This window comes from Synchiropus splendidus, chromosome 6, assembly GCF_027744825.2.
Source record: "Synchiropus splendidus isolate RoL2022-P1 chromosome 6, RoL_Sspl_1.0, whole genome shotgun sequence".
In the NCBI taxonomy this organism is placed as follows: domain Eukaryota; kingdom Metazoa; phylum Chordata; class Actinopteri; order Syngnathiformes; family Callionymidae; genus Synchiropus; species Synchiropus splendidus.
In genome coordinates, this window is record NC_071339.1 from 22,963,366 (window position 1) to 22,976,240 (window position 12,875).

General features: G+C 42.9%; 1 protein-coding gene across 3 annotated transcripts in view; it reads left to right on the forward strand.

Annotated features, from left to right (window-relative positions):
• The window catches only part of LOC128760602 (membrane-associated guanylate kinase, WW and PDZ domain-containing protein 3), a 151,845-nt gene that overhangs the window by 108,508 nt on the left and 30,462 nt on the right, over positions 1 to 12,875 (forward strand). For all 3 annotated transcript variants that reach the window (XM_053868118.1, XM_053868119.1, XM_053868120.1), the window contains exons 3-4: positions 4,717 to 4,836; positions 12,216 to 12,422. In XM_053868118.1, the coding sequence (XP_053724093.1) occupies positions 4,717 to 4,836; positions 12,216 to 12,422 (327 nt within the window). The remainder of the gene's footprint in view (positions 1 to 4,716; positions 4,837 to 12,215; positions 12,423 to 12,875) is intronic.

Genomic DNA, 12,875 nt, shown 5'->3' on the forward strand with positions numbered 1-12,875 from the left:
GAGCCACTTAAAGTGCTATATAAAACAAGCTGTAACATATGACTGAGGTTATGAGAGATCTCCATCGTCTTCTACTCATCCTTGCATCCCAACCCCTAACCCCCAATAAAAATGTTAAGCAGTTGTGTAATCCCATTAGGTTGGAGCACTACTGACCTGGGACACTTAGAATAGAGCTGCAGCTAAATGACCTATGGAAGAAGAAGGTGGTCTCAAGTCGTTCCTTTGTGACATTTACTGCTTAATTTTAGTCAAAAGTTTGAAATAGATCAGTGCGCAGCATGAAGTGAGGAGAGCAAAACTCAACAGGATCATGTTCCAACTTTCTCAAATTCTTTCATTTTAAGTGTTGGATTGAAGACTCGTTTTCAGGTCGCACTCCCGACTTGACATCTTTGTTTCCGTGCATTCAGGATAAACAAACTTTGGACTTCCTAGGTTTCAGATCTCTTACACCGCTGGGATCTACTTTTGTACTGTCAGGGTTGAAGGAGAATGTCACGTCAGAACATCACAGCAAGTCAGTCAGAAGTGGCAAGTCATAAATACTGAATGGGACACTTCCCCTCTGACGGGTTTATGTTGCCTGATAAAGGAAGACTTGATGATGAGGCAGCATCGACCATGAGTGAAAGGGGAACTTGGGTCGTTGCTTCTGGTCTTTTTGTGTGCAATATTCACTTTCAATTATTTTATTTTATTTTTTTGTCGGCGTAAGGTTTTCAACACTGACATTCGTTTATTCAGCGTCTTCATGTTAACCCCCTTTTGCAGTAGGTTGGGGCCTATATTTCTACTTTGGGGAGGCAGGGGGACACCCTGGACAGGACAACAGTCCGTCGCAGTGACTGTTGTCAGATAGATGTTTATTTCATGAGAAAAATGTCTTGCTCCACTGGGGTGGCTAATGATAAGGCCACTGCCAGGATGATCAAACCCGAACTCTCTCTCCATTCCCAGGCCATAATCATTCATCTTCCTCGGGTTTAGTTTTATTCTTATTCTTCAAGTGTTGCTCTGTTTTGAGAGTCTTGATTGAGAAGCAGGAGAGATAAAATGGACTGGACGGTCACCTTGACGTGGGTGTACATGCTTATATGTGTGTGTGTTTGTGTGTGTGAGAGATCAAACTCTTTCTGCTCATCTCTGATCTCGGCAGGGAGTCGAGGGGCTGCGTGAGACACCGACCTAGCTGTCCTCTTAGAAAAGTCCTCCTCCTCTCTCTCTGTGGAGCTCTACTGAGTCCCAGCATTTGTCTTATAGTTTAAATGAGATGGAGCCCTTTTCAAAGACCCCAGAGAAGGAGACTCAGAGATTTCAGAGGCGAGATCCTGCTGCCCATGTTTTTTGCTGCTCTGTCTTTCTTTCTCACTACTGTTAAAATTTTTATCATATGCTTTCCGCCTCTGCTGCCTTTAATTGTGCAGTCTCACAGTGAAAAAGATGGGGTTTAAACCCCACTGAATCATTGATACTTGAACATAAACAGTTTTGGGAATTTCTCTTTCATTTTCAACTAATGCTCGAAGATGGTACAATGGTTTGACGTGGTGGTTATTAAATAGCTTTGTTCAGGAAAGAAGAATCAAAATCAAATATGTCTCCCTGATGCTTCTTCTATTATCTCATGACACATTTAAGCTTCCAAAACCTTGTCTCTCTTTATACTGCCCTCTACTGGAGTCAGTCGGATGTCCACAAGTGGAGGCACACAAAGTAGTCTTTACTTGTAAAGTTGTTTAGTGCGTCACCCTCCGAGCACAGCAGGATGGTGGTTGGTGCCTTCTCACCGCAAGAAGCTTGGAGATTGGTATCCAGCTAATGGATTTCCTCTGGACACTCCAGTTTCCTCCCAAGGTCCAAAAACATACAGGTTAATCGATTACTTTAAATTGTGCCCAGGTGTGTGAGTGGTCCTCTGCTTGATGGGCCCTGAGGTGGAATGGAGTTGGATCCACTGTCGATCATGCAACATCATCAACCATTAGAATCGAACTAAAGAGTTCCATGTTGCGTGCTTTGCTCGGTTTTTCTGTAACACACCTCATAAACATATCCGACTGATCCTATTTAGTGTTTATGTTGTTGCGCTGACAGGCGTTCATGTGTTTGAGGGTTGTGAAAGTCTGCCAGAGGTTGGAGTTTTTTCAGAGTACAAGTCAAACTTCTGACCGCCTCTGATAATTGATGAAAGCCCTCGCAACACCCAGGGGCAAAACTGATTTAGTCATCAGTAAGCAACTCTGGCTTCTGCCAAAAAACGTATTATTGCGGAGGTTCTTGATGTGAAAGGCAGATACGGAACATGAAAGTGTAGGCTGTGTAACCTTGCTGCTGAGGTTAGACAGCCCCTCGGAGGGCACAATAAATGCAAATGACAAGCAGGAGAGCAATCCTTTGCTCCGACGCTGCAGCCACGCTCTATTACCGCGCTGAAGGAAGGTTTGGATGAAGCCCCCGGAGGCAAAAATGGACACCAAATGATTACATTAGCATGCGGATTATGTAAACCAGACTCCATGAATAAACAAGTAGGGTTGTGCTGCTTTTGCACTCAAGGCTAATTAGCTTGTGTGTCGCCAAACTGGTGAAGTCCATGACAGGAATCACAGCAGGCGTGACTGCAGTTGTTTCCGGATTTGGGATCAGTCGCAAACAGGTCCTTGAAGATAACATTTAAACGATCTGTTGTCTGCCAATGGTCCGGTATCTCAACTGCACTTGCTAATATCAACGCAAGTGAGAGGACTAACACCAACTTCTTCATTTGAGGAGGGATAAGACATATATGGTAAACTCTGAGATTTAAACATGTACTGTACAGTTGCACCAGCATTTTATTCAGTGCAAAAGTAGACCAAAACCCACAGACTTGTTTGACAGCTCACTATGGTTACAGTGTTTCAAATTCTGCTGTTCAATGGTCTTTGTCTTCTTCTTTTCTTTTCGGCTTCCCCCTTCAGGGGTGGCCACAGCAGATCATCCTCCTCCATCTCACCCTGTCCTCTGCTTCGTCCTCTCAAACCTACAAACCTCATGTCCCCCTTCACCACCTCCATAAATCTCCTCTTTGGCCTTCCTCTCCACCTTCTGCCTGGCACTTCCAACCTCAACATCTTCCTACCAATCTCTCCTCTGTACTTGTCCAAACCATCTCAATCTAGCCTCTCTGACTTGGTCTCCTAAAGACCTGACATGTGCTGTCCCTCTGATATACGGCTTCCTGATCCTATCCATCCTGCTCACTCCCAGAGAGAAGCTCAGCATCTTCATCTCTGCTACCTCCAGCTCTGCCTCCTGTCCTTTCCTCAGTGCCACTGTTTCCAAACCATACAACATTGCTGGCCTCACCACCGTTTAGTACACTTGTTCAATGGCCTTTGTCTGATCAGTGGAAATTTCTATTACTATGGAGAAGTGCCAACAATGAAGCTTGGGACTTCATGTAGATGTATTCCATCTTCAGTTGATTTTTGTTCATCTGGATTCTCTGAAGGTGTTTCAAATTTTGACCATTTGTGGGATCAAATTCACCTGAAATACCTGTAGCGTTATAAGGCAGGTCATTTTTGGCTGATGAAGAAATTGGTGAAATTTACCAAAACCATTACTATATACAAATTAAACTGACCTTTACTCTATTCACAAGTTGCATTATGGTTGATTCCTGTATTTGTTTCTTTCCAATTAATGTTATACGGTAGGTAAATACATCTGTATCATCCTGTGAATAGTCAACAATTCGTTGTTGAAAACATGTCTCTCGCTGAAAATGGTGTCTTACTCCAGCAGTTTCCTCAGTTGATGATGCCATCAGGGATATCATGGAAACATGATAATATACAACATATATCTATATAATATTGCAACACATCCAGTCTGTTGTCACTTTTTGAAAGCCAGTGCTTTTGTTTTGTCAAGAGGCTTCTTAGGTGTGTAGCGGATTTATGCCCCGTTTTCACTTCATTCCTCCACAGTCAAGCTCGCGTCCTACATGCCTGTGTCCTCCTCGGGCTTCAGCTACACTCTGATTCTGTATGACATTGAAGTCAGAATCGTTTTGGATTTTAAATTGCTGTTTTCGGAATGTAAATGACTGTTTACGCTTCAGTGCTGCTGTCTGTTGATGGCCTGGGGTTTCGCTTGAGTCTCACCACCCCTCTATCCTCCACTTGACCTTGTGACATTCCAGCGTGTGAATGGATGAGCTTGCGTCATAATGACTTTGGATTCTAGAGAGATTGATAGTGATGCATTTTGTTTTTCATTTGGTGAGCAATATTTTTACCGACAATGATGATGTGTGGTTTACGTCCCTAAAGACAGGAAGTGAAAATAGACTTGTCAGAGATGTAGGGTGTCATAGGGTCAGAAATTAGGAGATCAGAAGGACAGGTGTGGAAATGTGTGCAGAAATAAATCATTTGTATTGATGATAGATATTGAAGTTTGGTCTTGTGATTTCAAAATAATTGTAACTGATTTTATCAATAGACCAAAAAAGGCATGTGTGAAGTTCAGGTGAGACATGTAAAGGCTTCAAGACAAATTTCCTGTGGAACCATCAGTCGACTATGAAACAAGTCGCGCTGATGCATTATAGTTACTAACAGTTTTGACAGCACAATTGTAGTGTGCACCTATATCTTTTGTTGTGGTCTTTATATCTTCTTCTCCCATTGACATGTATACATTTTTGATCTCTTCCATTTGAAGGCACCACGCGGCTTCCACGAGATGGTGAGGTTCCTGGTGTGGACTATAACTTCATCAGTATTGGTGACTTCCGGATCCTGGAAGAGAGCGGACTGCTGCTGGAGAGCGGGACGTACGATGGTGAGCGCACTCAATGGTCTCACTCAGTATGTACGACTTGCAGCAGCTTAGAGATGTGACGAACGCTTGTCAGGAGTATCGACCGCTGAACGCTCGGATAGTTCAAAGATGATGACATGAAGTGTAACAGGGCTGTGAATATGGGAACACTGAATATAGGTGTCGACAATATTTATCTCATCCATCTCCCCATTCAACACAGAAAAATTACTCTGGTCAAAAACATAGTCGTTGACCTGCCATGCTGTTTCCTCCTTCAGGGGCACGTTCATCACATCACAGTTTTCATTATTGCCTTGTTGAAAATGTCAACGAATAAAGCATGTGGCGTATATGTATACATATGCTGGTTATATACAGTATGAGTTTGCAGGCTGGCAGGTCAGAGCCCAGTATCAAACATGACCCACAGGCATAGCAGCTTGCAGCCATTTGGAAGATGCAGGTGTTTTGTTCATGTCAACATGTGTATGTATGTATGTATGTTCCCCTGCGGAGCTTCATGAATTTTAATATATATATATAAAACTCTGGTGTGTTACAAATGTCACCTTGCTTGTAAAGAAATGTTGTGTTGCTCTATCATGCTAGGCAGTCTTTCTCATATTTATTGATAGACTTTGACATGCCATTTACCTCCTCCCCATGGATCACAATCAGAATTACTTCATTAATTTGCCTGAGGAAATTGGCTCATTATAATTACAGTAATGGCTACAAATGTTTAAAAATTAAGTTCAAATTTAAAAATATTATATTATAAAGGAACCCTTACTCCCTTTTTTCCAGGACAAGATAACCTTCCACAAATCTGTGTGTGTACAGAGTCAGAGTTACTCGATATTGACTACAAAGTTTTACATATTTTGCCATCCTCATGGAGGGGATCTTCTGACTTCTCCTGGTTTTGTTCCTTGTACGTTCATTTGTTTCAGTATTTTTCAGCCAACCAACAGAATAATTAACAGAAAAATAACAGAAAAATTGAAGTCACTTCCAAAGACATCTGTCAGACCTTGTTGTGACTTCCCCATGAGACAACAGACAGAAAAAACAAAAAAGACAGAGGCTGGCCTTCGGTCGGCGGTGGGAAGGTGCTCGGTGGACGTGAATGAGTGTAGAAGCTTAGTGAAGATCACAAAAGAGTTTTCACCTTCAGTGTCCTTCTCCTGGTAACTAGCTTTCATGAGGGAGGGTAACTCAAGTTGCTAGTGACTTCTAATAAGGTCGAGCGCTGGGCGGCTAGTAGCTCTGACTCATCGTGTTCAAATCGTGACTCTCACTCCAATTGGCCGAGTCTATTATCCATCAGTGCAAAGAGGATGTGGGGTTGTGAGGTGACTGACTGCTGACAGGGTTAAACTCCTGCCAGTGCTAGGAGTGTACAGATCGGGTACATTGATGCTATAAAGTGTCAGTCAAGCAAGGTTTGTGGTGACACTTTCAATCTAATTGCATTGTAGACTTTGTCGTCATTACGTTACATTACGTTTTTTGTGTCATGCGTGTCATTAACTTGTACGTACATGTCGCGCCTCGTATGTTGCACACAAGCATAAGCGGCGTTCCATGTTTTCCACACTTGTCTTAACTTTCCGATCGCAATGTGTGTGAACACGCGAGCAGCTGCTAGCACTGGAAGACGACCTCATGTAAACCAGTAAACCTGCTGCTCCAACCGGCTGGCTGCACAGTCACACACCAGAAGGCCCCACTTGTGTTCTTACTCTCAAGTCATGCTTTATTCATGCGATAAACCAGCCTCGTCCTCTCCGCCCTCGCTCGCGCGCTAAGCTCTGTTCATCAAGCGCCGTGCAAACTTCAGCCTGAGCTACATAAAGTCTGCCACACAGTCATGGTTTTCATGTTTATAAAAGAAGCCCTTCAGATAAGTTGCAAAAGTAAAAAGCATTTCTTAACACCTTAATCCACTGCAGAACATAAACCTGCAGAGGACCTGCTGCGCCCAAAGTTTGTATGTTGTGCTCTGTGATTATACTGTAGCACACACTTCCCCGGGTCGGAGTCAGGCGTCTGTAAAAGACTTTCTTACTGTAACACTGGGAGGCCAACCTCAGGTCACATGGTCAGACCTCCTTTGTACAATCCTTTCATTCTCAGTCAGCCGCGTCCTGCACTTCCTTTATTACAGTGAATTAGGATTTAATCCGAAGTGAAAAGCTCACTGAGGATGGAATAAAAGCTTCTGGTGAGTGTGTCTTCCCACTCTCGTCGTGCTGAAGTTGACTGAGGCTGGAATTGAAGTGCAATCATCTAAAAAACTACAGATTAAATTCCAGGTGCTGCTAAATAACACTCAGCTGTCTTTTATTGGGAAGAGCGAGAGCATTTGGAGGGCGATGGCAGTTAAAGACAGCAAAATGGGTTTCATAATAAATAAGAAGGGTCGTATCTTTTTTGAAAGTGTGATGTCATTTTCTGTGGAGTAAGTCTGATGCAGTTAGTGTTAGGAGGGTTAACAGCTTGAGGACATGCTTTATTTTCTCTGATTTGCAACTACTGAGAATCTTAGTTTTGTTGCAGCAGTTTCTCATTTAAATGTTAAGAAGAAATAAGTCTACAAATATAGATTGAAATTAACGCAAGATTCCCATTATGACTTTCATAAAGCTAATATGTTTGTGATTTCTACTCGCTAACAGTTACAACAACTCTAACAGTTGTTCCACTTACAGCTCTGGAGAACTCTTCATAAGATTTGTTTAATTGTAGAAATGTACTGCACTGTACTGCACTGTATTTTCTACTTGATACAGGGTCACAGTCGGTGTGTTTGTTTGTGGCCATATTGCTGCTCCAGGAGCAGGTATAAATATAATAAATAGAATAGAGAATAAATGAATGATACGCTATTCCAAACCTTGAATTCAAAAGCTGTTTTGGCTTTCCTAAATAATAATTACATTTTTTAACCAGGCTTCCAAAACAGAATAACCGTCAGTTCTCTCATTTTTGTCAGACAAGATGTGATGATTGTCAAAATAAGAGTGTCCCACTAGCACCAGCCGTGCAATTATCATTCTTCTTGTCTGATTTTCAACAGAAAGTGGCGTGAGTTTCTGGGACTTAAAACACTATGTTTTTTTTAGAAAAGGAGATGCACTGCTCTGTTTTTCCAAGCAATGCATGACACTTTGAAAATCCTCCGATGCCGTCTGAAAAAAATGCCAAAATTAGATTCCTTTTCTTTTTCACCACTTAATTTAAAAACAAAAAACAATTTTTGTTATTGTTAATTTTTAATTAGATTAATTTCCTTTGGTGTTGTGAGGCGAAAATTGCACCCCCACTCAACCTTTTAATATCTGCTCTAATGGTAAAATTCTGATGACCAAAGATGCATTGACGAGCAAGTCATCCTGCAGTCCCTTTTGTCTTCATAATGAAGTACGCAACCTCGTACTTTTATGTAAGCACATGAACTCTGAGTTGTGGGAAACTCTACGCTGGAGAGAAGAGTTTGTTCTCTACTTTCTACATCGCGCTCTAATATTTCCAAAAGCTTCTGAAACAGTTCTGCCAAGTATTACTGGGGCACCACAGTAAGTCGTTTAGTTTCTACCATTTAAGTAAATGGAGCACTTTCACGACTCACCAAAAGTGAAAAACAAATGATCTTCTGTCGTGCACAGCTTCACTTAAAGTCAGAACATCTCAGCTCCAACGGAGGGTAGTTATGAAAAAGCTATCTCAAACCGACAACGGGGCATATATAATTGCTGTCTGTGCCACTTTCTCCCTTTCCAAAAAAATCCTCTTCAGTCCACTGTGGAGAAGCATGTTGATCTCTCAGAAGCAACTCTTAAGAAGAGCTGGAAGTAATCGGATCGGGGAATGGGATTTGGTCCATTTAGCTGTGGTTGAAGTGCAGCCTATTTTTTTCCCCGGTAAAGAGGGAAATAGCAAAGTCGGGTTCCCTCGAGTGCAGGTCAGACGGGTGACAATCCCTGTGTGGAAGCTCAGGAATTACCTTCGCTTAGGTGGATCCACAGGACAAGGCTTGAGACACAAATAATTCATGTTTGTTTGGCTGCCTGTCACAGGTTTCCTAACATTTATGATAAAATATTGACAATGTCCTTCTCATCAGTTTAGTTTAATGGTAATACACATAATGTTAGTCATAGTTTTGCATCTACTGTTTTATCAGAGATTCCAAGCCCTCTTTTATCTAGTGGTCAAGTTGCTTGCTTCTGTTACTGGGTCATGGGATGGTGGAGCTGGTCTTTGCTACTTGGAGTGAGACTCATATACACACACACTCATGATGGACAATTTAGTGTCATCATTTACCACATAAATGCTTTTGGATTGTTGGAGGAAACTGGAGTGTGGCGATGAGGTACAGTGAACAAAACTCAAATTAACAGTGAGGCACTAGACTGCTCAAAAGCCTGCTTGCCTTGCCTTGCAATGCCTTTAGATAGGCAAAGTCTTTCCATCCAAAATAAGTGGAAACATGCTGTAACCCATTTTTACACAGCGCAGGGGAATTGCTTGATTTGTTGCTCTGGGGCGCTACATTGAAAATGCAGTGAGGAACAAAAGAACAGTTTCCTAGCAAATAAAAGAATGAAGAATTTTATGATTTATCTGTGCCACTGCTGTCGCTCTCATGTTGGCCCATCAAAACTTGATCAACAGCTTCAGTGAGCATTCAAGTTGACTAGTGAAGACTTTCAGTCCCGATGGACCAAGCTCTTGTCTTTCAAGGACCAGGAGAAAGTCCTCATGATTTGGTGGATCAGTATGTTTTCAATTGCATTTTCCCATAGGGCCACTGTCTAAATCACTCTCATATTATCACTACATTCTCAATTATTATGGATTATGATCTTGTTCATGTTTTTTTATGCAATGCATAGTATTGTTACCATCAAGCTACATAACTTCCTTTTTCTGTAGGTGGTATCTTAATGAGAAGATAGAAATGGATTTTGGTGTTCTTACCCACAAGACACTGTTTCACTTATTTCTGTGGCCAAGAAAACATGCCCACTGAAACAAATGGAAAACATGGTTAACTAACCATCCATTTGTTGATGTTTTATTTTGAACAGAGCAAACTGTTCTCCTCCTCCTCCTCCTAGATGTGTGTTGCAAAAGACAGTGGAGAATTAAAGCATGGCACTCTCAGATGTTGGTGGCAGAAGTCTGCTAAAGAAATTGCTGGTCTGCACTAATACTAGCTATTTAAGCTCAAATATCAAATCTGCAAAATTGTCCATCACTCACAGATTAAATGAGGTGAAGAGGGGATTGCAAGCAGGGTGGAATGAGTGGAGACAACTGTCAGGAGTGATCTGTGACAGAAGAGTGGCAGCTTGAGCTAGAGTCAACGCTATAAGACAGTAGTGAGGGTTGTCAGGATGTTTGCACTAGCACAAAGACAAGCAGCAGAGTTAGAAGTGGAAAGAAGTACAGCTCACGTAGAAAGGCTTGGGGGCCAGACTCATCTGGTCCAGACACGTGGCGTGGACAAATAGGGACATGGTTGTACCAGGCAAAAGAAGGGGAGAAAGCGGAAGACCACCATTGAGGTTCATGAGGATATGAAGAGGATAGGAGTGACTGAGGAGGATGCACCAGCCGAAAACAGGAGAAAGATGATTAATCGGACTTCCAAGCTCAGATACACAGCCTCCAGACTGGTTCTGTGACTAAATGCGCTATGCTACTAAAGTGACACACCAATGCCACGAGATGAAAATGTTGAGAAGATGTCATTGCCTTTCTGATCTTACAAAGATACTGAGCAACCTATTTGATCAAAATTATATTACTATGATCAATCTATGATCTTGTAATGTGCAAAACATCCAGCAAAATGTGACTCAAGGGTTGCGTTTGGCGTTTGCGGACGTATTGTGGTTTTCCAGTGGTGTAAAAGTTCAATTAATCACTGTTTTCTTATTTTTTATTTTTTCAAATGACTTTTCCTGCTTCACTTGTATTCATAAGCTTATTATTCATCTTTAGCCTTCAGTGCTCTGGCATCAATTTATTACATCGAAACAAATGTCCCCTGACACGGTACTTTCACATGCACATCTAGTATTGGGAGCCCCATATTTATCAGGGGCCGTGAGATGTGTTTAAAGGTAATTTATCAGATGTCTGATAAATATCGGGGCTAGATTTGCCAGAAGAGCTCGTCTGCACCTGCTATTATCGCGCCGCCCTTGTTACAGAAGCCATGGTTGACAAATGCGGATTAAACAGCAGACTGTAAACACAGATTTCTCCCGCGTAAATATGGGAAGGGTGGGCTTTTTTCCAGCCCTCCTCCGCCACCTTTCAGTCAGATGAGCGTGACCGCATTAGCGTAGTGTATTGTATCCAGGCAGCGGGGTTGAGCTCCATGAATCAAAAATGTAAAAAATAAAAGTTACTGTAAACTGCGTGGTCTCCTCAGAGGCCTGCGCTCATCCTGGCGTGCGCGCGTGCGTGTGACAGCTTCCCCTCTTTACGCCCAGCTATAAAAAGATCAGCGGATGATAAACGAGGCTCTAACAGTGCTGCATTTGTGAAGCGTTCATGTTCTTAGTTAAGCACATCTAAAGGTTTGTTACTCACACACTCAGCTGGGTCCAAATGAAATCAGGTTTATGGAGGCTAATTAAATCGCCGAAAATCCCCATTTCCCAGCAGTGTCTCCCCCTGTTCCTTTAATTCATCTAATTAAAAATCAAGATTCTGTCGAGCATATTCTAATTATTCCTCAAGAAACGGGTAAACATTTGACCTTGCGAAGAGAAAAGCACTCGCTCTCGCAGTCTTTGACGGCGTTTAGTGAACAAATGATTATTGAAAAATGGCGGGGGAGAAAATGAGCGGGCACATTATTTAGAATGCTAATGGAGGCTGAAGAGTTACTGATTCAGCGTCTCCACTGCGCGCCGTGCGCGGCTCACCGTCCGTTCAGTGATGGATCACCCCAGGAGCCAAATGAGCAAATAATTTGACAAAGCTTCTCTTCGTTATCCCACTGAATATTTATACGGCGCGAGGTTTTTCTTCTTTGGGAGGGGAGAAAGCAGCGCGCTGAGAGAGATAGATAATTGCTGGATTCAATGATCAGTGTAATTGGTTGCCAGCAAAGTGACGTGACTTTAATGTTACATGAATCACGTCAGCCCTGTGGCGCCGTTATCGCAGGGAAAACAAAGTGAGGTCGGGGAGATGTGAGGCTCATGCTGAGGAAGTCGACCTCTGGAATCTGTCAAGTCAACCTTGGCTGCTGCTGTGTGACATTTTCCCAGTTTATTTTGGATTGAAGTGGCGCGGTGGAGGATCTGCTTCCACACATAGATCAAGTTTGTCACCCCGGATCTGAACTGTCTGCCTTTTGCTTGAAGGTAACTTCTATGGGACGCCGAAACCGCCGGCAGAGCCTAACCTGGTGCAGCCGGACCTAGTGGATCAAGTGCTGTTCGACGAAGACTTCAGCGGCGAGGTCCCCAGGAAACGCACCACCTCCGTCAGTAAGATGGACCGGAAGGACAGCGCAGTGCCGGAGGAGGAGGAAGATGATGAGCGGCCGCCACTTGTCAACGGTTTACCTGGTGAGTCAGCCTCAGTCTATGATTTCGGTCCGTCGCCCGGGTCACGTGTGTGGTGGCTTGGTAGCCCAGACTGGGAATGGTTTAGAACCAAGCAGGGGTGAGAATCAATCGCCTCGATGACAAATAAAGTGCAAGTCCCATGTGCACCAAATTGTGTCACAGGCAGTGATGGGCTGATGAGGCTTCATGAAACAGTGTCCTTATTTTCAGAGCCCAATAGATGGCACTCGCTGCTCAAAAATATTTGGATTTCAACAGCCATTTCATTGAAACTTCCCCCTACTGAGCTCTAAGAACAAGGACACTGTTTCATGAAGCCTCACTGGCCCATCACTAGTCACAAGCAAACTGACTCTGCATCCATTAGTCACGCCGCCACCTGTGTGCTACAAACATGCTGAGAACTGCTGTTTGGTTGAGCATTCGGTGGGTGAAAATGAATGTCTATCCATG